At 38.1% G+C, this 24,888-nt stretch overlaps 1 protein-coding gene across 3 annotated transcripts in view; it reads right to left on the bottom strand.

Moving 5' to 3' along the window:
• CYSTM1 (cysteine rich transmembrane module containing 1) overlaps positions 1-24,888 on the bottom strand; it is a 106,054-nt gene that overhangs the window by 52,261 nt on the left and 28,905 nt on the right. For all 3 annotated transcript variants that reach the window (XM_072630496.1, XM_072630498.1, XM_072630497.1), the window contains one exon: positions 806-1,047. In XM_072630496.1, coding sequence (XP_072486597.1) covers positions 806-1,028 — 223 coding nt within the window. In that variant the 5' untranslated portion in view covers positions 1,029-1,047. The remainder of the gene's footprint in view (positions 1-805; positions 1,048-24,888) is intronic.

Genomic DNA, 24,888 nt, shown 5'->3' with positions numbered 1-24,888 from the left:
CTTTAAAAACATTTATTGACTTCTGTCAGGGATAGCCTGCATTTCTAAATCAATATGAATCCAGTCATTATGAGAAACCAAACTGGGTGTCTGCAAAGGGAACTGGACATCAGAAGATAAATAAAGGCGGCAAATTCTTACTGAGAGTCTGAGAAAGATAGGACAAAGATGCTTTCCAGCTCAAAGTCTATGATTCTACCATGTACTTGGCACAGAGAAAAGACAAGTGTTTAATAAAGAACCAGATTTTTATTTTAGTCATTTTTTAAGGTCAGTTGAACCACACAGCAGCAAATGAACAGAAAATTAAGGGCCTAGAATGTGAGGACCCCAATCCTGATTGGCCTATTGAAAATGTAGGTAAGAATCGAAGTACAGCTTAGAAAACTAGTTTAAACCTATTTTAAAGTATCTGCTAGCTGCTTTTGAAAAGAAAAAGCTAATATAAGGATGAGCTGGAACATAAAAATGAATTGCCTCCAACAATCTGATCCTGAAAAACAAGACTTTCTGCTGTCACAAGAATAAATACCAGCAGCCCCACACTTTCAAATTTCTTCCCCCACAAGTGACCCTTAGAAGACATACCAAACAAGATTTCTGTCCCAAAGGAGAACACCACAAAGGACAGAGGCTCAGAATATCAAGAGGATACCTATCCCCTAGCTAGACATGAAAAGTTAGGAAAAACAATTACTAAAGTTTAAGAATGAACCCTATTACAAAGGCCAGATGGACTGCGTCTTTTTGCCAAGAAGAACATGAAAATACTATGACATAGGACTGTACATAAAGTTAACAATACCTGTGGTTTTGGGAGCTTCTGGAGGAGGTCCACCCTGCCAGCCATATTGTGGATAGCCTTGGTATGGATACCCTGCATTAGGGGGTGGATATGGCCCTTGAGGCCCAGCAGGATAAGGCCCAGCAGGAGGATATGGTTGAGGACCACCTGGTTGATGTACATATGGTGGATATGGGGCAGTTGGACCTGGGTCCGAGTAAGGTGGAGGATTTCCGTAACTCATGTGGGAATGAAAACCTTTCCTAAAAGAGAAACAAAAAAATAATCAATTTCACTTCTATTCCAATCATTCAAAAAACTTCCCAACAAATTATGTGATCGTTAGTAATCAATAAACATTTATTAAATATCTGCCACGAGACAGGCACTACGCTACACAGAATGCATCATATGAAGTTATCCTGTTTAAAAAATAATCCTCTGAAAGTTGTATATATGTGATAACTTAAATAACATTAATAGCATGACAAAATGGAATTAACCACAGGGGAAGAATGTCTAAATCTTTTTCAAAGTTCAAATTGCAAGCAGGTCTCTAGAAACTAAACTGGATCACTACCATTCTGAGATTTTTCTGAGTTTACCAGGTTTGATGAGGAATTGGGCAGAGCCAAGGTAACACCAGCCACAGGGTTAAAGACCCAAGAAAGCTGAAATTTCAGACTCATGTCCACTTTGGTGGTTCTAGTATTTTCTGCAGGCTCATGGTCACTGCACTGTTTTTAACCACTTCTTGTCACAACAAACTGGTCTTTCGGGGTTTTTTTGCTCCTAAGCATTCTAACTTGGAAGAAGAAGTCTGGAGGGATTCTCTAGGTATGACTTTAGGGTTCTTACTTACAGACTGCTCTTCATTTGTACCTTTCATTAGCACAGGTCTTATTTCCCCATGCACTCTAACCTCCAGTGATCTTTCTTGTTTTCTGAACCCGTACCATTTACTGTGTGGACAGCTCATTTGGCACTTAGCTCCTGTATTTTGTCAAATTCCCTATTGCTGTGTTTATTCTTATTCCCTTTTTGCACTTCTATGTAAATGCACAAAGTTGTATGCTGTTCTTACCACTTATTCCCCAAGTGTCTAGCACAGTACCAAGGACAGACACATCATGCACTCAAATATATGCTGTGAGCAAATTATGAGGGAACACAGAGAATAATCAGAAACTGCCCTGATTGGCCAAGAAAATCAAGATAATTTTCATACCTAAATGAAAATAAAGCTCAAACTAATGAATATTCCCCTTAGACTTAGACATTTCTTAACGTGGGATTAAAATGTTTCCAGCCTTTCTCTTTTGAGGGAACTGTTCTTTCATTTCAGAGTTCTTTGTGCTTTCACCAGGACATGAGTGCCAAAGCGACTGATTAGCCTACTTTGGAATCCAGTCTGAGAGTCCAAAGCTCATCTGCAGTTTCTATAACCAAATGGCTTTAGTGGGAAAGAAACTTTCCCTTTCTATGCTGTGTACTGGGGAGGAACAAGAGGGGGAGAATATTCTCATGATAACTCATGATAAGACCTTCAGAAGAACTCAGGAAGACATCAAAGGCTAGATCTTAAAGGTCTAGCTGGTTGAACTTCTTTCTCTCCGCCCCCTAATTTCTAAGTTAGTCAACTGAATTTCAGGGAATTTAAGTAATCGATGACCTACACAACAGCTCCTGGCTAGTTTGTGGAACTAGGCCAGGTCTAGATTTTAGAATGTAGGCCTCTGACTTTCTGTGATAAGAAGCATGACGCAGGAGCAAGAACACTTGGATCTGGTAGTCAGTGGCCTGGAGTTCTGATTCTAGCCCTGGTTTCTTGTTACATCTCTAGAGATGGAAGGGACCTACCACTAGAGATTTCCCCCATAAAATCCCCAAGAAGTGATAACTCAGGTCTCTCCAGTGAGGAGACAGACACCCACTGCCACTTCAATCAGTTAACAAACTAAGCACCTCCCACTACTCTGCTAAGTGCTGGGGACACAGAGCCTGCCCTCAACTTAGCTTGTATTCTAAAGTGTTTTCCTCTGGGAGTTCATGTAACTTGTTAAATTTCTTTTTCTGAGAGTGTATAAATTAAGTTCTCTGTTTCTTTTTCTGCTAATCTGGATATGTTACATATTTGTAAATACTCATCCACATCACTTAAATTATTAGATTTGGCATATGTTTGGGCAAAAGAGTTTATAATAACTTCCTTTATTTCGTCTTTGCCTGTTGTGAATTCTCCTTCATTTTGGCAATTTGATTTTCCTCTTTTTTGGGTCAAATTAGCTAAATCTATCTTGTTTTTGTTAGCTCGATCTTAATTTTATTTCTCAATTAAATTTTTCTGTTTTCAATTTTGTTTCCCTTTTCCTTAATTTTCAGAATATCTAATTTGTGTTGGTGGGGGTGTTAAAATTTTCCTCCTTTTCTAGGTTTTAAAAATCAAATGTCAAATTCATTCATTGGTTCTCTCTCTCTTATTGATGAAAGCATTTAGAGGTATACATTTATTTTCCTTAAAGTACTGCACTGGTTACATCCTAAAAGTTTTCATACGTGATTTCATCATTTTGTTTAATGAAATTGTATGTTATTTCTAGAATTTGTTTTCACCCGCATATTCTTTAAGATACTATTAGTCTCCATTTGAGTTTGAATTCTTTCTTAATTTTTATTGTGGTGTAGCAGCAAAGATGAGTTTATTATTTCTGGTTTTCTGCATTTGTTTATGAGGTCTTTGTGCCCTAGTAATTTTTCTAATGGTGTCATGCAGTTAATGTGTGTAAAGAAATTTGTACATTTCTCCAAGTTCCTATTCACTATTTGCCAAAGATCTACCATAATCTAACTGTTCTAAAATTCTACCCAGTAACTTAGACTTCTTTTTTGTCTTTTAGCTTTGTCTTAGATTTCTCTATTAAAGTTTTTCTATTTCTCCCTACCTTTAGGTACATAAATTATTTATATTAATTCATTGTCTATGGTGCCTTTAAGCACCTTATTTGTCTCTTAACAACATGTATTTTCACTGTTGCCTTGTCTAAGATGGACTGCCACCTCTCCTTTTTTGAATTCACCTGAATTCTGCTCCAATCTCCCATTTTAAATCTGTGGGAACCTTCTTATTTCAAGAGTGTTTTTTGTAAACAACATATTATTGAAACTTGCTATTCTCTTCTGCTTTATGTTTGAGTTCATTCTATTCATATTCACTGTTATGAATGCTGTCATATTCATCGATGTATTTCCCTCTTTTTGTCCCAACCCTTTCTTTAAAAACAAGATGGCAGTGAAGGACAAGAAATAGCATTGATACCAGTCATCTCTAACTGATGTGGTCTGACCTGACTCCTCTGTCCTCCTCTCTTCAGATACACACACACACACTGCCCCAATCATCCTTTATGAACCAATCTCTGAAATTAAGTCTGTTTTGATTATACTATTCTCTCTCCAAATTTACCCTCTCTTAAACTCCCTCCTCCTGTCCTTGGCCTGTCTCTCTGTGAAATTTCATGTATTTCTACACCAATCTATTTGTATGTTCAGCTCTCTGGAACTTAGATTCTAATGAGGGAAACTGCTTGAGCACATATAAATATACAAAAATAAAAACAAAATGAACTCAAGGTAGTTGAGGAAAGTATCTGCAAGGCAAATGGATCAAGAAAAACTTCAAGTAGAAGGAATAAAGTACTTAAGTCTTAATAGAAAGCGGGGATTCCAAAACGTAAAGTGAGAAGGGACTGAATTACAGGATTGTAATTGTAATTGTAAGATTGGCAGGGGCAGAGGCATTTACATGGCAGACAGAACACTGGTGTGGAATTTTCTCATTTATGAATAGCTTAAGATGGTAAATACTTTGATGCAGTTGAAATAATGACAGATTTAGCCAGAGGATCTGATTTCCAATTCATTCTCTGCCACTTACCGATGACCTTGGGTAAGTCATTTACCTCCCCAGATCTGTTTCTTCATTTGTAAAATGAGGGCTTAAACCTCTAAGGTCTCTAAATCATAACCTCCTTTCCCTTCCCTAACTCTGACTCTCAGAGAACCAAATTTTAACCACCAGGGAGGAGAATACTGCTCAATTTCAGGAAATCCTCTCTTTCATTCAGAAGGCTACGCACATGCTTTCAAAGCTAAGTTATTACTCAAGCAAGGTCAGACATTATTTTCTGACCAAATCTCATCTTCTCTACCTCTACCACATTTTTTGCTTCTGGTCTTTTCTTACACTCATACAGTTATCACTTTAGTTTAGACCCTCAAAAAAAACTTCTAGTCTTCACTATTACAATAATCTAATTGGTCTTCCTGCATCATTCAAGTCCCTCCCTGCTCCAATGCAACCTCTTCTCAGCTGTCAGACTAATTTTCCTTAAGCACAATTCTAACCATACAGCTCTCCTACAAAAAAAAAAAACTCTGTCTGGTGACTCCTTACTGCCGCTAGGATCCTGGAAACTCTTTTGTTTGGCATTTAAAGCACCAACCTACTTCTGCAGCCTCATCGTACACTGCTCCCCTTCTGTACTCTACAATGCAGCCAGAGAGGTCTTGCTTTGCTCACACGTGCACTGAAACCAGAGGCAGGAAAACCTGAGTTCAAATCTGGTCTTAGACACTCTAGCTGTGATCCTGGACAAGTCCACTTAACTCTTGCCTGCCTCAGTTTCCCAATTTGTAAAATGGGAATAAAAACTACATACATAAATTCTAGAGCAGCAGAAGCCACAAAAAAACAGAGTGGAGGGGATTTCCAGCCCAGGGTGACCTGAAAGGCCGATGTCTGTCATACTAGACACGGAGTGGAGCCCAGCCCAGCCTTGGCTGAGGCCTACTCCAGCCGTAGTAGGAGGGGTTCTCAGATCCCTCAACCCACAGGTGCCAAAGGTCAGTGACAGAGTTTTTTCAGCTGGGCAAGAAGGGAGAAGGGCCTTCCCATAGCTCTGGCCTGGCCGCAGAGGCCACATGGGGCAGGCAGCAGCAGTTCCCACAGCAGCCCCTACAGCAGCCCACATTCATTGTTGGATCATAAAACCCCTGGGGGCACTGAGCAGCTGGTTCTTACCTCAGCCCCATGTAGAGGCCCTGCCCCTGCAGCTTACCGAATCTCAGTCCCCAGTGCTGGCTTGGCAGAACTGGAAGTAAGGTGGTTGTGAAGAGGAAACTCTGCTAAGATTCTGGGCACCAAATCTCTGCCTGCTACCAGACCAGTGTACACGCTTGATTGTGCCACCTTGGAGGAACTGAGATCTTACAGATCCCCAGAGTATACCCTACTCTTGACAAAGAACCCAAAAGTCAAGTAAGTGGTTGGGAAAATGCCCAAAAAAGGGTGGAAAAAATAAGACTATAGAAGGTTACTTTCATGGTGAACAGATATCTCCTCTCATCCTTTCAGATGAGGAAGAACAATGGTTACCATCAGGGAAAGACATAGAAGTCAAGGCCTCTGTATCCCAAACATCCAGACTAAATATTCTGTGGGCTCAGGCCATGGAAGAGCTCAAAAAGGATTTTGAAAATCAACTTAGAGAGGTGGAGGAAAAGCTGGGAAGAGAAATGAAAGAGATAAAAGAGAAGCATGAAAAGCAGGTCAACACCTTGCTAAAGGAGACCCAAAAAAATGCTGAAGAAAATAACACCTTGAAAAATAGGCTAACTCAATTGGCAAAGGAAGTTCAAAAAGCCAATGAGGAGAAGAATGCTTTCAAAAGCAGAATTAGCCAAATGGAAAAGGAGGTTCAAAAGCTCACTGAAGAAAATAGTTCTTTCAAAATTAGAATGGAACAGATGGAGGCTAATGACTTTATGAGAAACCAAGAAATCACAAAACAAAACCAAAAGAATGAAAAAATGGAAGATAATGTGAAATATCTCACTGGAAAAATAACTGACCTGGAAAAGAGATCCAGGAGAGACAATTTAAAAATTATAGGACTACCTGAAAGCCATGATGAGAAAAAGAGCCTAGACATCATCTTTCATGAAATTATCAAGGAAAACTGCCCTGAGATTCTAGAACCAGGGGGGCAAAATAAATATTGAAAGAAACTTACCGATCCCCTCCTGAAAGAGATCCAAAAAGAGAAACTCCTAGGAACATTGTGGCCAAATTCCAGAGTTCCCAGGTCAAGGAGAAAATATTGCAAGCAGCTATAAAGAAACAATTCAAGTATTGTGGAAATATAATCAGGATAACACAAGATCTAGCAGCTTCTACATTAAGGGATCGAAGGGCATGGAATATGATATTCCAGAAGTCAAAGGAACTAGGACTAAAACCAAGAATCACCTACCCAGCCAAACTGAGTATAATACTTCAGGGGAAAAAATAGTCATTCAATGAAATAGAGGACTTTCATGATGAAAACACCAGAGCTGAAAAGAAATTTGACTTTCAAACACAAGAATCAAGAGAAGCATGAAAAGGTAAACAGCACAGACAAATCATAAGGGACTTACTAAAGTTGAACTGTTTACATTCCTACATGGAAAGAAAATATTTGTAACTCTTGAAACTTTTTTCAGTATCTGGGTAGTTGGTGGGATCACACACACACACACACACCCACCCACCCATAGGGTGAGTTGAATAGGATGGAATTATACCTTAAAAAAATGAAATTAAGAGGTGAGAGAGAAATATATTGGGAGGAAAAAAGGGAGAAATGCAATGGGGCAAATTATCTCTCATAAAAGAGGCAAGCAAAAGACTTTTTAGTGGAGGGAAAAAGAGGGGAGGTGAGAGAAAAAACATGAAGCTTACTCTCATCACATTCGACTAAAGGAAGGAATAAAATGCACACTTATTTTGGTATGAAAGCCTATCTTATAATACAGGAAAGTCAGGGAGAAGGGGATAAGCAGAGTGGGGGGGATGATGGAAGGGAGGGCAATGAGAGGAGGGAGCAATTAGAAGTCAACACTCTTGGGGAGGGAGAAGGTCAAAAGAGAGAGCAGAAGCAATGGGGGGCAGGATAGGATGGAGGGAAATATAGTTAGTCTTACACAACATGACAATTATGGAAGTCATTTGCAAAACTACACAGATAATGGCCTATATCAAATTGCTTGCCTTCCCAATGGGGATAGATGGGGAGGGAGGGAGGAAGAGAAGTTGGAACTCAAAGTTTTAGGAACAACTGTTGAGTATTGTTCTTGCATACAACCAGATATAAGAAATACAGGTAATGGGGTACAGAAATTTATCTTGCCCTACAGGACAAAAGAGAAGATGGTGATAAGGGAAGGGACGGATGTTAGGAGGGCAGATTGGTGATAGGGGTAATTAGAATGCTTGGTGTTTTAGGGTGGGGGGAGGGAAGAAATGGGAGAAAATTTGGAACTCAAAATTTTGTGGAAAGGAATGTTGAAAACTCAAATAAAAAAAGAAAAGAAAAAAATTACATACATACATATATATGGGTTGTTGTGAGGCTCAAATGAAATAATATTTGTAAAGTACTTTGTGAACGTTAAAAGTACCATGTAAACAGATGTTGCTATATTATTATCTTTATAGCCCCAACACCTAGCACAGTTCTGGAATAACACTGTTTACTGACTGGCCATACTATTATTACAAATAAACAAAATTAAAACACTCTGTAACCATTGTATTCTGTGCAAAAAACAAACAAAAAAGGTCCATGGTGATCACCTAATCACTTGAAAGCCCCAATTTGACTCCAATAAAAATCAGTAACATCCTGTAATAACCATATTCCTCATTTTAGCAAAGGCCAGGCCCACTCTATTCCGATGGCATTTTTCAACAATGAAAAAGAAGAGAATGAAGAGAATTTATTCTCCTCTAAACCTGTCTCTCATGACTTAATTCCATGTTCTTCCTTCTCTAATTTGGCAATTGAGAGACCATTTTCCTATGGGATTTCCTCTTTCACTGAGATACCATCCCTAAGTTTCTGAGCCTCTATTTCCTTTTCCCTCTAGTTGCCGGACTCTTGCCTATTTTTGGTTATGTTCCAGTCTCTCTACACGTCTTTTTTTGCTTGGGGCAATACTTAACTTGCAAACTGAAATGTGTGAGTTTAAAGGATGATTCAAGAAATGGTACAAACATACATGCCAAGCAATTTCTATCTTCCTCTCTTCAAAATCCCAAGATCAAACTAGCAAACTGGATAGATACAATATAATTGGACAGATACAAAATACTGGACAGATAAAAAAATGATTCATATACATGTAATAAGGTTTAAAAAGCACACTTTTTCTTTACAAAAACTCTGTCTCTGATAAAGAGATGGCTTACTTTTTTTAATCAAGGCCAACTCCTTTACCTGATCCCACTTCCTCTTGCTTTCTGTAGCAGATTACTCCAAGGCCTTGCCCCTTCCCCTTCAATCTCTCCACATTTATTGACCTTTGTTGCCTATAAACATGACTAGGTCTTCCTCCATCCTTACAATATCTTCACTTTACCATACAGTACTCTTAAGTATCATCTTATCTCTCTCACTTTTCTTTACCAAACTCTTAGAAAAAGATGTCTATAAGCACTGCCTCTGTTTCTGTCCTCTTCACTCAATCTGGGTCAGCATTTGACTTCCAACTTTATCACTTAACTAAAGCTGCTGTTTATCAAAGCTGATGGGTCTTTTCCTCATCCTGCTAACGTCTCACCTGTATTTGAGCCTGGTGATCACCATTCTGGTTCCTGGATACACTCTCCTCTCCAGGTTCCACTCCAGACTGTGCAGATTTTCTCTACCATGCCTCCTCACTCTGGAAGTTCCCTCTGTCCCAGGAGCATTCTCACATGGAAAGTACACAATGACCCTGCAGCCCTTTCCTCTGAGAACCTCCATTTTAAGGAAACCCCTCAGGGCAGTCATGGCTTTTTTCTTCTCTGGGTTCCACTCTCCAGACTTTGTCAGCCATGCTTCCAAGCAGGATCTTACCCACAACTCCCTTCAGCTTCTTATCATGTGTTCCTTGGGGCATTTCTTTCTGCTTGTATTTGTATTCCAAGTGCTCAGTACACTACCTGCCATACAGCAAGCATGGGATAAATGCTTGTTGACTTGCGTCCTCTCTACGTTTCTGTGACACTGTTCTCTCTTAGTTCTCCTATCTGTCTGATGGCTTCTCTGACCATCCATTTTCTGCCCCTTATTTTGATGTACACCAAAGTCTTATCCTAGGTTATCTTCTTTTCCAAACCAAGGGTTCTTTTTTTGTTGTTTTTTTGTTTTCTTTATTTTAATAGTATTTTTTTTCCAATTACATGTAAAGATAGTTTCAACATTCATTTTTTTATAAGATTTTGAGTTCCAATTTTTTTCTCCCTCCCTCCCATTCCCCCTCGCCAAGACAGCATGTAATCTGATTAAGGCTATACACATATAATCATATTAAACATATTTTCACATCAGTCATGTTGTGAAAGAAGCAGAACAAAAGAGAAGACACACACACACACACACACGGAAATAATATGCTTCAATCAGAATTCAAATTCCATAGTTCTTTTTCTGGATATGGAAAGCGTTTTCCATAATGAGTCTTTCATAATTTTATTGCTCAAAAGCAATAAATCAATCATAGTTGATCATCACACAATGTTGCTGCTACTGTGTGCAATGATCTGGCTGTGCTCATCTCACTTAGCAGCAGTTCATATATATATGCCCTTCCAGGTTTTTCTGAAACCAGTCTGCTCTTTTCTTATAGCACGATAGTATTCCATTACATTCATATACCACAACTTGTTCAGCCATTTCTCAATTGATGGGCATTCCCTCAATTTCCAATTCTTTGCCACCACAAAAAGTATTTTTGTACATGTGGATCCTTTCCCCTTTTTAATGATCTCTTTAGGATACTGACATGGTAGTGGTATTGCTGGGTCAAAGGGTATGCAGTTTGATTGCCCTTTGGGCATAGTTCCAAATTGCTCTCTAGAATGACAGGATCAATTCGCAACTCCACCAACAATGTCTAATTTTCCCACATCTTCTCCAACATTTATCATGTTCCTTTTCTATCACGTAAGCCCATCTGAGGTATGAGGTGGTGCATCAGATTTGTTTTAATTTTCATTCTCTAGTTAGTAGTGATTTAGCGCATTTTTTCATATGACTATAGATGGCTTTAATTTCTTCACCTGAAATCTGCCTGTTCATATCTTTTGACCATTTCTCATTTGGGGAATGACTTGTATTCTTATAAATTTGACTCAGTTCTCTATGTATTTGAGAAATGAGGCCTTCATCAAAAATACTTGCTGTGAAAATTGTTTCCCACATTTCTGCTTTCCTTCTAATCTTGGCTGCATTGATTTTGTTCGTGCAAACCCTTTTTAATTTAATGTAATCAAAATTATACATTTTATAATGTTCTCTATTTCTTGTATGGTCATAAAATTCTTCCCTTCTCCATAGATTTGACAGATTAACAATTCCTTGCTTTCCTAATTTGTTTAAGGTATCACCCTTTTAAGTCTAAATCATGTATCCATTTTTTTCTTATTTTGGTATATGGTATGAAATGTTGGTCTGTGCCTAGTTTCTGCCATACTGTTTTCCAGTTTTCCCATCAGTTTTTGTCAAATAGTGAGTTCTTATCCCAGAAGCTGGAGTCTTTGGATTTGCCAAACAGCAGATTATTATAGTCATTTACTACTGTGTCTTGTATAACTAATCTGATCAACCACTCTACTTCTTAGCCAATACCAGTTTTGATGACTGCTGCTTTATAATAAAGTTGTAGATCTGGGATGGCCAGGCCACCTCCTCTGTATTTTTTTCCCCATTAATTCTTTTGTTATTTTTTCCACATGAATTATTATTATGTTATTATATGAATTATTATTTTTTCTAGCTCTATAAAATAATTTTTGGTAATTTGCTATGGCACTGAACAAGTAAATTAATTTAGGTAGGATTGTCATTTTTATTATATCAACTTGGCCTATCTATGAGTAACTGATATTTTCCCAAATGTTTAGATCTGACTTTATTTGTGCGAAAAAGTTTTGTAATTGTGTTCATATAGTTCCTGGGTTTGTCTTGACAAGTAAATTCCCGAATATTTTATATTGTCTACAATTATTTTAAATGGAATTTCTCTATCTTTTGCTGCTGAACTTTGTTGGTAAAATATAGAAATGCTGATGATTTATGTGTGTTTATTTTATATCCTGAGACTTTGCTAAAGTTGTTAATTATTTCAAGTTTTTTTTTAGTTGATTCTCTAAGTATGTATCATAATATCATCTGGAAAGAACTGATAGTTGTTTCCTCATTGTCTATTCCAATTCCTTCAATTTCTTTTTCTTCTACTGTTAAGCTAGCATTTCTAGTACAATGTTGAATAACAGTCATGATGATGGGCATCCTTGTTTCACCCTTAATCATACTGGAAAGGCTTCAAGATTGTCCTCATTAAAAATAATGCTTGCTAATGGTTTTAAATAGATATTACTTGTCATTTTAAGGAAAACTCCATTTACTCCTATGCTCTTTAGTGTTTTTTATAGGAATGAATGCTGTATTTTGTCAAAGGCTTTTTCTGCATCTATAGATAATCATGATTTCTGGTGGTTTTGTTATTGATTTGGTCAATTATGTTGATAGTTTTCCTAATACTGAACCAGCCTTGCATTCCTGGTATATATTCCATCTCATCATAGTGTATTATGCTGGTGATAAATTGCTGTAATCTCTTTGCTAATATTTTATTTAGAATTTCTGTATCAATGTTCATTAGGGAAATTGGTCTATTGTACCATATTGCCTACCTAATCAAAAATATTAAGGATCTTCCTTGTGTTACAAGTGGGTAAAACTAAAGAAGAAAAAATAAGTGGTTTCACTAAGCTGGGAAAATTTGAATAAGATGGTAAGCACCAAAATGAAACAACAGCCTTTACATGGAACCTAATAAACTACAGATGATAATAGTCTAAGATAGTAAGAATCAATCCATAGAATCATAGATTACATAGAACTGGAAAGGATGCCAGGCCATCATCTCATTTTACTGATGAAAAAACCAAGGGACATGAAATGGTGACTTATGCAAGATTACAGAGGTAGTGGTAAGTAGCAGAGGCAGGATTTGAACGCATGTCCTTCTGCTTTTGACTCCAGTATTGTCTGTCTCTGCTGTACCACACTGACTCCAAAAAAATAACTTATCAGGAATAAATCACTCCAGGGCATGCACAACAGCAAGCACAAAAAAATTTGGGGAATGTCACAAGCAAACTCTTATTCTAAAGTACATATTAACCAATAATAATGGACTTCAAATTTTAAATTTAATAATGAATTTATAACATCCATTCTTTGTTACTAAATCTGGGTTCAGTTAAATTTATATCTTTTTACAAAATAAGTGGAAATCAGGGGCATTAGCAGACATATCTATTCTGAGCAAAACCCCATGAGACCAGACATTAGCATAGCTCAAACTGGTCAGTAGCAAGTCAATATAATTATGACTGCACATGAATATTACCACTTTTTGTTACCGCTCTGACACACATGAAGTCACGGGTTAAAACTTCATTAAGTTGTGGCAATGAGAACAGCAAAAACCATTTCTGCTTAGCCAACCAATTATGATTACTACTGGTGACCTCACAGCTGAGCTGCTCAGACTTCAGAAAGAATATCAATTCTATAATAGTATCTATTAAAAAGCATTTAAAGGGGCATCTAGGTGGTACTATGGACAAAGCAAGAACCCTGAAGTCAGGAGGACCTGAGTGCAAATCCAACTTCAGACACTTGACACCAGCTGTGTGACCTTGCACACGTCACTTTATCCTGACTGCCTCACCAAAAAAAAAAGTATTCAAAAATCAGTAGAGTGCTGCTCTCTTATTACTTATACAAGTAAACATTTAATGGTTCTTCTGGAAATGAAGTCAGTCACAATTAAGGAAAAACACCCACCAAAATTTCCTAAATCATGGGTCCCCCTGGCCCAAAACATTCATCTCCTAGCTGCCAGTCCTTTTTTGTAGTAACCTGGAACACATGATTCTGTCTTGAGTGTCACTGGAAGTTACAGAAACAACATTCTCTTCTGTGGGAAATAAGCCAACATGACCCCCTCCCCTTTTTCCTCTTTACACATTATTTCTCTGTTCTGTGACAGTAACTTCTATGGCCACTGGGATGCCTTACACAGGTGAAAAAAGAAAGAAAAGAACTTCAGACAGTGAGGAATAAAAAAGGCTTCCCCACATCTGCCTTAGTTAGAAGTTGTCAGGGTCACAGAGGTTGATGATTCTTGTCCTAATTTTCTTACGTCAAGGCTAATTAACAAAGATGAAAATGTGTCTTCCTAAAGTTGTGTGGGGCCCACCAGTGTTAGCACATAAAAAGGCACTCGATATACTTGGTAAAAAAAGAAAGAAACAAAAGAAAAAAAATACTTGGTAAGTTGATAGTTCCTATAATGAGTGCAAATCTACAGGGTTCAAGTTTTCAAGAGCAGCCATCACTCGTATTTCACATTGCACATTCATAATGAAATTATTATTATATAAATATTATATAAAATTCAATTTTATATTTAAATTTATAGTAACATAGCTTTAGAGCTATAAGCAACTCAAATCTGTCTTTTAGTGTACTTATTCTCATAAAAAAATATCTTATTTGTCAGTACCCTAGAACTAATGTAAGTTATACTGGTACAGCAAGATAATTAAAAAATCAATTAATCAAGTCCATAATGAATGTCCAAGACAGCTGGGCATTTTAAGGAATTCAGCAAAGAAAACAACGGATAATTACAAGCATCCAAAAACAAAAGGAGACACAGGAGAAAATAAACAGCAACAAGAATGATGTCACTGATCAGTGAAACCCACACCAATCTCAAAGGAACATTCTGTGGATCCCTAAGGATTTTTTTTCCACATTCAAGAAAATTATTTTTTCAATGTCAAAACAGTATTCAAAGTGAAAAATTTCAATATCACTAAATTTCATTATTAAAAAGTGAGATATTTTAATATTGTACTTTCCTAATACACAGCTGAAAAACTGCATAGGTTAAGCATTACCCCATTTATTCTCATAATGCTCTAAGGTTATGATTAATCAAGGTAGCATCAAATTTCATTTTAAATGTGCTACACTAGTATAATGAGGATATTTCTTTGCGTTATTTTTGTAGTCATAGGAATAACTTCGTACTGAGGAAGCCTTAATCATCTTTCCTTCAATCCTCCTAATGACAAACAATATCTTGCCTGGAGGGCAGGTGGGATCATGATTTGTGGTCCCCTAGTTCCTAGAAAAACAATCCTAAGTGAATTCTTATACAACTACTAATAAGTCAGTAGCATAATCTTCATGTACGATATTCAGCACTTTCGTATCAATCAGCACCGGGCACCTACTAGCTACAAAATACTGTGGGAGCTCTGAAGTATCAATTTTTGTCTCATACACATTCAGAGAGAGGGATTTGGCCACTGCTATAAGCAAATTATCAAAAATACAGCAACTGGTTATCAAACTAATTCAATAAGAGGAAGAAAATGTAACTTTTATTCCCCTCCCAACATATAATAGCAACATGTTCACAGGGCCACAATAGGGTTGATCCCATACTAGGCAGTAATTGGGGCCTTTTGGTGAAGCTTCTTCTCATCACTCCAAACTCCCCATTACCTGTAGTGCTGATTAGGCCTTAAATTCCATCACAGCAGTGATTTATTTCCTGTTCAATATTGCTCTCTGGAAGAATTCTTTTAAAATTCAAAAGCTCCAGTGAAAGGATGATACATGAAGTCAACATCTTAGATAGAATTAGCAGTTTTACCACTAGATAAATTCACTAAGGTGCTTACTAGGCCTAAGCTAATTCATTCTCTCTCTGCATACAGACACACACATACACTGTGGGGTGTTCAGAAAGTGTTAAAATTTGTGAACTACAGCCCTCTAATCATTAAATATATCAAGGATGGTATTATGCTTACCCTACCAACCCAATCACTTTCTAGAAATGCAATAATTCCCCTTCGTGAGACTGTAGTGCATTTTGCGATTACACTTCTGGTATATATGATATTGTAAGTGAATTCTAGGTCTTCAAAGTGAGTAATTTCTTCATCTACCTAGTAATCTTCATATACAAAGAGCAGCACATTTAAAATGAGGATTTGATGCTAAATCGCATAACAACTTTAATACTTTACTATGAGATTAAATTAGCTAAGACTTAGCTTATACAATCTTTGAACTGTTCATTAAGGAATCAAACAAGTAGCATGGGAAAATGAGAAATGACTGAGCCAGTGAAATGTCTCATTTATTAGGTAAGAGATCAATATTCAAAGCTAACCAGTAAAAATACCAATCAGAATTAAAATGGAAAAGGGCAATGAGCCCTCTATCACACCAGATAGTATTCTCACAACATGATGCAAGCAAGATAAAGATTTTAATGCCACACACAGTAATCCAAAGAGCAATGGGCTTTTCTTTGAAATTTAGGAACAAATGTAAAAAATACTTCCTAATTCAACTTTAACTGTTGAGGGAGTCAGGAAAACTGTATGTAATTATCCAACCTCACCAAGACAGAATCAGCCACATCATATGCTAAGGAAATGTGCTACATTAATGACCACAACAACACTGCCGAGGCCTCAGTTTTGTATTTCAGGTAAAATTGCAGGATCTACTGGTACATTATATCAAAATGGCTGAAGTCCTCTTTCTCAATATCACCACAGAAGAGAGGACCTCAGGAGACTTTCTTAAGAGAGAGCCTGATCAGGCTAAGAGGGGATATATTTGTCAGATACATGATAAGTAACCCAACAAAAAATATTTTTAGGAAGGCTCCAATACAGGACAGGGTTAGTGCGTATTTGGTTTGCTCAACTTTTTTAGGGGGTGATGGAGGCCCCAGGTGGGATGTTTAAAAAGGCTTGAGAGACGTAGTTTCTGTGTAATTTAATTATTTTATTAATAATGCCAGCCAGTTAGTAATAAAAGGATGGTCATTTGGCTATCTCTCTTAGACCAAATATCCCTAATGGCAGCAGGGTCACAGTTATACACCCTTTGAAGAGAAGATGTTCCTGAGGGATGCCTAATCACCTCTGATTGGTGGGAGGTGGACTATCTTGGGGTCTGTGACTTAGGTCACTTAAATCTTGGTCAGAGACATCAACTAATAGGGAGAATCAAAACTTCCCTAGAACTGTCTGAGCAAACACAATGAATAGGAGTACATCCATTAGTCCAAACTTAGAATTTCTTTTAATGTGTGATTGGATCTTGGCCTGGTAAATCTGTAACAGAGATATCCCATACCAGCTAGTTTCTGGATGAGGAAGAAAGGGGAAAAAAATCTTGGTCCTAATACAATTAGTTATTAAATATGAGAGAAATATTCATTCCTCACATGGGGGGATATCTAAAAATGACTGAGATATAAAAACAAAAAAGCATCAACAAAAGTTATTGGGAAAAAAATAAAACTTTTGGCAATCCCAGGAAAATAAAGCAAGAAATAAACACACTTTCTGGTAGATTATTCTCTTGGTTGGTCAATATTCCAAAAGGCAGGTAAGTCTAAGATCGATAATCAATATCAGGAATCATGGACACAGTGTACATCTCTCTGTCAAGTGATGAATGTTTCATCTTCATGTTTGGAACTTGTGGTTTATCATTATGTTGATCAGAGTTCTGAAATCTTTCAAAATTGTTTTTCTCTATAATATTATTATAATTGTATAAATTATTCTCACTTCATTCTTTTTTTGGGGTGGGGGTGTTTGAGGAGACAATTGGAGTTAAGTGACTTGCCCAGGGTAACACAGCTAATAAGCATTTGAGGCCAGATTTGGACTCGGGTCCTCCTGACTCCTGAGCTGGTGTGCTCTATCCATTGCATCACCCAGCTGCCCCAATTCTGTATCAATTCACAAAAGTATTCAGTGTTTTCTGAAATTGTCCATTTCATAATTTTTAATGGCACAATATTCCATTGCAGTCATATGTCACAATTGTTTAGCCTTCTCTTAATAGGACAACCTCTTAGTTTCCAATTTTTTTGGCTCCCACAAAAAAATGAGAAGTTTTTCTATCTATACATCCTTTTCTTCTTTCTTTAGGGTACAGACCAAGTTGCAATACAGTTAGGGTATTCAAAGTTGGGTAACTTTCTGCTTTCCAGAATGGCCCAATTCATAGCTTCACCAACAGTGCAATAAAGAGCATAACTTTATTTTCCTCTTTTGTCACATTTGCCAACAATTTCCTTATATTTATTATTTATATACTTCTATGTGCCCTTGTCTCTCCCAAGAATGTAAGCTAACTATAAAAAAAATAAAGCTTCCCTCAGCAGCTTTTAGCTGCTGATGAGCTGGGTCCACAAACAGGCATGGCAAAATACTGAGAAGTACTTATATACCACTTGGCAGTCTGCAGAGTGTCACAAATTTTTCTCACTTGATCTTGGTTACAGTGGTTTGCCAGGAAAACCACTGAAAAGAGTAAGACAGAATCTTGCTGCTATCAAAGACAGAGGGCAAAGGAAATGCTGCAGAGACCTGTAAAGAATGTACAAATGTTTCTTCCAGTACCAAGTAATAGATGTGTGTGCCCAAAATCCAGTTTGGCCTCCCTCAAAAAGAAGGGGAAATGGTTGGAGAAGCGTTCTTCTACTCCCTCCATCATAAGGGAGAGTGAATCTCCTTGAGAGAACAGAAAAAGAGTCTCAAGAGAAGAAAAGATTTTGAAGCAGAGAGGAATCCTTCCCTGGATCAGGAAATTTAGGGCGGAAACATGTGAGGGAGAAGGAAAGGAAGGACCCCTGAGTATACAAGTATGGGCAACAGTTTGCAGAAGGCTCCTGGTGCAGGCGAGAGGTTGCACACTTGAGAAGGAAGCAATTTCCAGTTCTCCTATGACAATGGGCCCCAGAGGTGCAGAAGAGATGCTGTCCAGTAGCATCTAGTATAAGGAGACAGGAATGATGATGAAAGCTGGTGACTCCCTGCTGAGAGATACAAAAGCAGCTCTCTGTCAAGAAGACAGAACAGAAAGAGGGTCTGTTTGCTTGCCTTGAACTTGTATCTGAGATATGAGAAACAGCTCCAAAGGCTTGTCAGCCTGATGGTTTATGTGGCAATAAATAACACCATCAGCAATGACCTAGGAAGTAAGAACTATGAAGTTCTGGGCAACAAACAGACAACTTTCAAACAGGTAGGTTGTAGCTCACTAATGCTGATGAAAGACAGTAGTAGCTCCAGAAAAGAGATGATTAAGGTGTAAAGAGACAGCTAGGAAATCTGAAAATAAAGAATTCTGTTTCTGGACCATGACCTTAAATAGAACAGTAATAAACTCTTGCAGCAGTGATGCAGTACACTTAATAAAGGATGAGGAAAAGTACAGATACCTGTCTGTAATCTTGTGAATCTGAAAAGGAAAGTGAAAATTGTCCACAAACATCTGTCAAGCCATATCTAAGAGATAGCTGTAAGACATATGCAAAAGAACAGCAAGAAAAAAGTGATCAGGAGATAATCCCCAAGATGGGAACTAGTAATAAAACCTTTGGCCTCAGACGTCTACATTCCACTGATGTGGACCATGTATGGATGATGCTCATGGCTGGAATATGAACCTGGAAGAGTATTCAAAAGGAAGAAAACAGATAAAAAGGGGTAATCAAGGTGAGGAGCACTGGGTATGGAAAAGGGATCACAGGACCCAAATGGAAAAAGCACATGTGATAAGGATCAATGGAAATAGAAACAGAAGCAATGCTGTCTACTCCAGAGTACCTGGACAGAAGGAGAAAGAGATAAATATGCATTTCAGGAAACAAACTGCAAACCTGGCACTGACGTAACTCCGGTTTTGAAAATCTGTCTCCTTGACTGAGAAAAAAGCAAAACAGGAGTTGAGTAGTTTCCTCCATCATTTGTAAATGAAAGGCCAGAGAGCCTGACTTCCTGGCAAATACAGAAAACTCATTAGAAAAACAAAGAAATGAACAGGAAGAACCAGCATGGCTTTGCCAAGGACAGGCCCACAAAGGACCATACCATATTTCATTTCATTCACCACACTACTACTTTTTTTTTTGAAGGGGTAACTAGCCTCAGAGATCAAAGACAAGCAAAAGGCATATGATGCCTAGATTTCAGAAAAGGATATGACAAAGCCTCGATATCCTTGTGAATAAGACAGAGCTTGTGGGCTTAAGGATCATATAGTTAGTAAACTCAGAACTGACTGAATGACTAAACCCAAAGAAAAGGTCTCTCTCTAGTGGAGTGCAAGCAGCTAGGTGGCACAGTGGATAGAGCACCAGATCTGGAATCAGGTAAGACCTGAGATCAAATGTGCCCTTAAGACACTTACTACCTGCCCAGTGTCCTGGGCAAGTCACTATTTCTCCTTTGTGTTACTATATATTTTAAATATTTAAAAACATTATTCTGAGAAGGATCTATAGGCTTCCTCAAATTGCCAAAGGGGTCTATAATACAAAAAAAAATCTGACTAGGAGCTATATGTAAGAGTAATGTGCCATCTCATTAGAAAGAGAACTCATTCTCTCTGGAAGCACAGCAAGCTTGACAATACAGTTTCTGATCTCATCATTCAAACTGCTCTCTCCAAGGTTACCAAAGAGATTCACAATTGCTTAATCCTAGAGCCTATTGTCAGTTTTCATCTTGACTTCTTGGCAGCATCTGACACTGTCAACAAACTATCCTCTCCTACATACTTCCTTCCCTGAATTTTTGTGACATATTTTCCATTTCTTTTCATAGCTTACCAATTCCTTTTTCAATCTTCTATGATGAATCATTGTACGTGTGTATACATTATTCAGCCCTTTGTTGTGGGATGGGTTCTCTCAAGGTAAATCTCAATGATCTTATCAACTCCCATGAACCTCTTTGGCTTTTTCCTTTTTTTTTTTTTTTTTGGCAATGTACAAAAAAATTCTTCTCTCCCTTTCACTTCCTAGCAATTAAAAAAAAAATTGAAGAAAATGTGAAACTTCTCATAAGAAAAACTGACCTAGAAAACAAATTGAAGAGAGATAATTTAAGAATTCTTAGACTATCTAAAAGCCATGATCAAAAGAAGAATCTAGACATTATATTTCAAGAAATTATCAAGGAAAACTACCCCTGTATCTTAGAATAAGAGGGCCAAAAAGAAAAAAAAATCAAAAGAAACCACCTGAAAGAGATCCCAAAATAAATAGTCCCAGGAATATTACGACCAAATTAAAGAGTTTCTGGGTCAAGAAGAATATAAAAGGCAGCCAAAAAAGAAAAATTCAAAAACTGTGAACCAGTCAGAAGCACAGGAGACTTAGCAGCTACCACAATAAAGGAGCAGAGGGCTTGGAATATGATATTCCAGAAAGCAAAGGATAGCATGTGGGATAGCATGGACCCCCCCCCCCCCCCAACCTTTACTCAAATTGACAGCTCAGAGGCGTCTCAAAGTAAAAACAAAAAATCTCCTTTATTCCAATCTCCCAAGAAGCAGAAGCTGTTGGGAGGCAACTTACAGAAGCAGAATGGCAATTTGTATAGACCCTGATGAGGAAGTCCCCCTCCCATGGCTGACCATTATTCTCATTGGCTGAGAAGCAAGGTCTTACATTCTAGGCGCAAAATCTAACCAATCCCTTTTGGTTCAAATTTCCTGCTCCCCTGACTGTTACAAAGCCCAGGTCATCATATGCAAATTAAGCACTGAGGACTGTGCAAATGGAGCATTGAGAACTTATGCAAATCAGGCAGACCAAAGTGAGGACTGCAGACTGTGTGCACATACTCAAATTAGGTATTGAGGAGTTAGTGAGCCACAGCCAATTATTGATCCTAATGCACTGTATATTGACTCTGGAGGAACTGAAACCTGGGTCTAAGGTCTCCTCCACTCTAGGGAAGAGTTTCCACACCACTGAGAAGTCTTCACTAAATCTGTTCCCGTTCACAACCAAGAGTAACGTATCCAGCAAAACTGAGTATAACAGTTCAGAGGGGAAAATGGATATTTATTGAAATAGAGGACTTTGAAGCATTTGTGATAAAAAGACCAGAGCTGAATAGAAAACATGACATTTAAATACAAGACTCAAGATAAATATAAAAAGGTAAACGTGAAGGAGAAATTCTAAGAACTGTATCATTATTAGGGTAGTTAGAAAGGGTGGACAGATGTGACTTGATTAGGATGGAATCATGTAAAAAAAAAAGTGGAGGGATGAGGAAAAGGAATGCATTGGGAGAAGAGAGAGGAGGAAGGGAGAAATAGCTTCACATAAAAAGGAGTGTAAGCAAAAATTTTTACAGCAGAGGGGGAAAATGGTGGAGGTGTAGTGGTGGGTAACTCTTGAACCTCACGCTCATCTGAACTGATCCAAAGAGGGAAGAAATTATATATACATGCATACACACATATGTACACATGCACATGCGATCATAGGATTATGGTTTTAAAGCTGAAAGAGCTCTTAGAGACCATCTACTCCAACCCTCTCATTTCACAAAGAGCTAAGGCCCAGAGAGTTGACTTGGCCAAAGTTATACAAATAGTAAGTAGCAGACCAAATATCCAAAATCTAGCCCTTGGACTCCAAATGCAGTATTTTTTCCACTGTATTACCCTGCCTACTATTCCTTGCTCTCCAATCCCATAACTAACACACTAGCTCAAGTCTTCATCATCTATTGCTTGGCCTATTTCAACAATATCCTAATTAGACTCCTAGTTTCTAGCACCCTCCCTTCTTCAATCCACCGCAGCTTCCAAATATCATCTTACTCAAGCACAAGTCTGATCATACTGCTATTCTGTTCAAGAATCACCATTAGCTCTCTATTACCTCTAGGATAAAATATAAATGTCTTGACTCGGAATTTAAAGAATTTCATAATCTGGTTCCAAAAGAATCTTTCCAGGCTTACTGCACATGACTCCCCCCTTTATACAGCCTACATTCTAATTTAGAGCCCTCAACTCAGAACTCCATCTCCTACTTTTGTACTGCTACAGAAGCTATCTCACATTCCTGGAAAGCTCTCTTCCACATCCCTGCCTCTCAATTCATTTTAATAAACATTTATTAAGCAACTAGTAGTATGTGCCAGGCACAGTGTCAAGTGCTTGTGATACAAAAAAGAGGCAAAAGACAGTTCCTGTCCTGAAGGAGCTTACAACCTAATGGGGGAGACAACATGAAAACAAATATATACAAAGCAAGCTATATACAGGATAACGAGGAAATAATTAACAGAGGGAAGACACTGAAATTAAAAGGGATTAGGGAAGGCTTCCGGTAGAAGGTAGAATTTTAGTTTAAGACTTAAAGACAGCTAGACCTAGTAGTCAGAGCTGAGGAGAGAGAGCAATCCATTCATAGGGGCCAGCCAGATAAAATGCCCAGAGCAGAGGAGTGTCTTATTCAAGAACAACCAGGAAGCCATTGTCATTGGATTGAATGGTGAGCAAGGTTAAGAAGCCTGGAAAGGTAGGAAGGGCCGAGGTTATGAAGGGCTTTAAATGCCAAACAGAGCATTTTGTATTTGCTTCTAGAGCCAAGAGGGAGCCACTGGAGTTTATTGAATGGTAGTGAGGTGAATCAGTGACGTGATCAAGTACTTTAGCAGCTAAATTGGTGATTAGATTGGAGTGGGGAGAGACTTGAGACAGACAAGACCCACCAGCAGAGTAATCAAGACATGAGGTGATAAGAGCCTGCACTAGACTGGTAGTAATGTCAGAGAGGAGAAAGGGAGAGATGTTACAAAGGTGAAATCGACAGGGCTACTGGGTTCGTTTCCTGCCATCTACAAACATGCCCAGGTCTCCTCATCCTTAGAAAACACTAACTACACCCTACCATCACCTCAAGGTATCATCCTATCTTTCTCCTCCTCTTTCAAACACCTTATAAAAGTCTCTACTTTCAGTGACTCCACTTCCTTCCTAACTTTTTTTCTCACTCTCTTCTAAACTTAATACAATCTGACTTTTATCCTTACCCTTCAATTGTAACTGTACTTTTCCAAATTACCAATAATCTCTTAATTGTCAAACTTGATGGCCTTTTCAGTCTTCACCATTTTTGACTCTCTGCAGTTCATAACACTACTAATTGCCTTTCCTTTTCCAAATACTCTCTGCTTTTCCTGTCATCACTCTCATGGTTTTCATGAGAACCAGAAAGGGGAACCAGAAAGCGGAAGAGTAACAGAAAATATTAGAGTGAAGATTAATGGAAGGAGAAATGGAGGTGATTTTGTCACTGGCAAATATTATAATCCATAGGGATATAAAAAGGAAGTAGTTGAGGTGTCTGGAAAATGGGTCACAACACTGGCATAGAGGTACGATACAGTAGTGAAGGACAATGTCAATTATCCAGACTTCATTTGGTACTTTCTCTATTTCTCTGCCAAAGGCAGAACGGTTAATAACTTCTTGACTTGCTTTAATGACAATTTTATACTTGAAAAGGTAGAGAATTCAACAAAGGGAAATTCTATTATTTTTTTTTCAGCTTTTTTTTAAAAATATATTTATTTGACATTCATTTTAACAAAATTTTGGGTTCCAAATTTTCTCCCCTTTTGTCCCCTCCCCCCGCAAACACGAAGCATTCTAATTGCCCCTATCACCAATCTGCTCTCTCTTCTATCATCCCTCTCTGCCCTTGTCTCCACCTTCTCTTTTGTCCTGTAGGGCCAGATAACTTTCTATACCCCTTTACCTGTATTTCTTATTTCCTAGTGGCAAGAACATTACTCGACAGTTGTTCCTAACACTTTGAGTTCCAACTTCTTTACCTCCCTCCCTCCCCACCCCTTCCCTTTGGAAGGCAAGCAATTCAATATAGGCCAAATCTGTGTTTTGCAAATGACTTCCATAATAGTTGTGTTGTATAAGACTGACTATATTTCCCTCCATCCTACCCTGTCCCCCATTACTTCTATTCTCTTTTGATCCTGTCCCTCCCCATGAGTGTCAACCTCAAATTGCTCCCTCCTCCCCATGCCCTCCCTTCCATCATCCCCCCACCCTGCTTATCCC

This window comes from Notamacropus eugenii, chromosome 1 (genome assembly GCF_028372415.1).
Source record: "Notamacropus eugenii isolate mMacEug1 chromosome 1, mMacEug1.pri_v2, whole genome shotgun sequence".
NCBI classification, from domain to species: domain Eukaryota; kingdom Metazoa; phylum Chordata; class Mammalia; order Diprotodontia; family Macropodidae; genus Notamacropus; species Notamacropus eugenii.
This window is presented reverse-complemented; position numbering and strand designations above follow the sequence as displayed.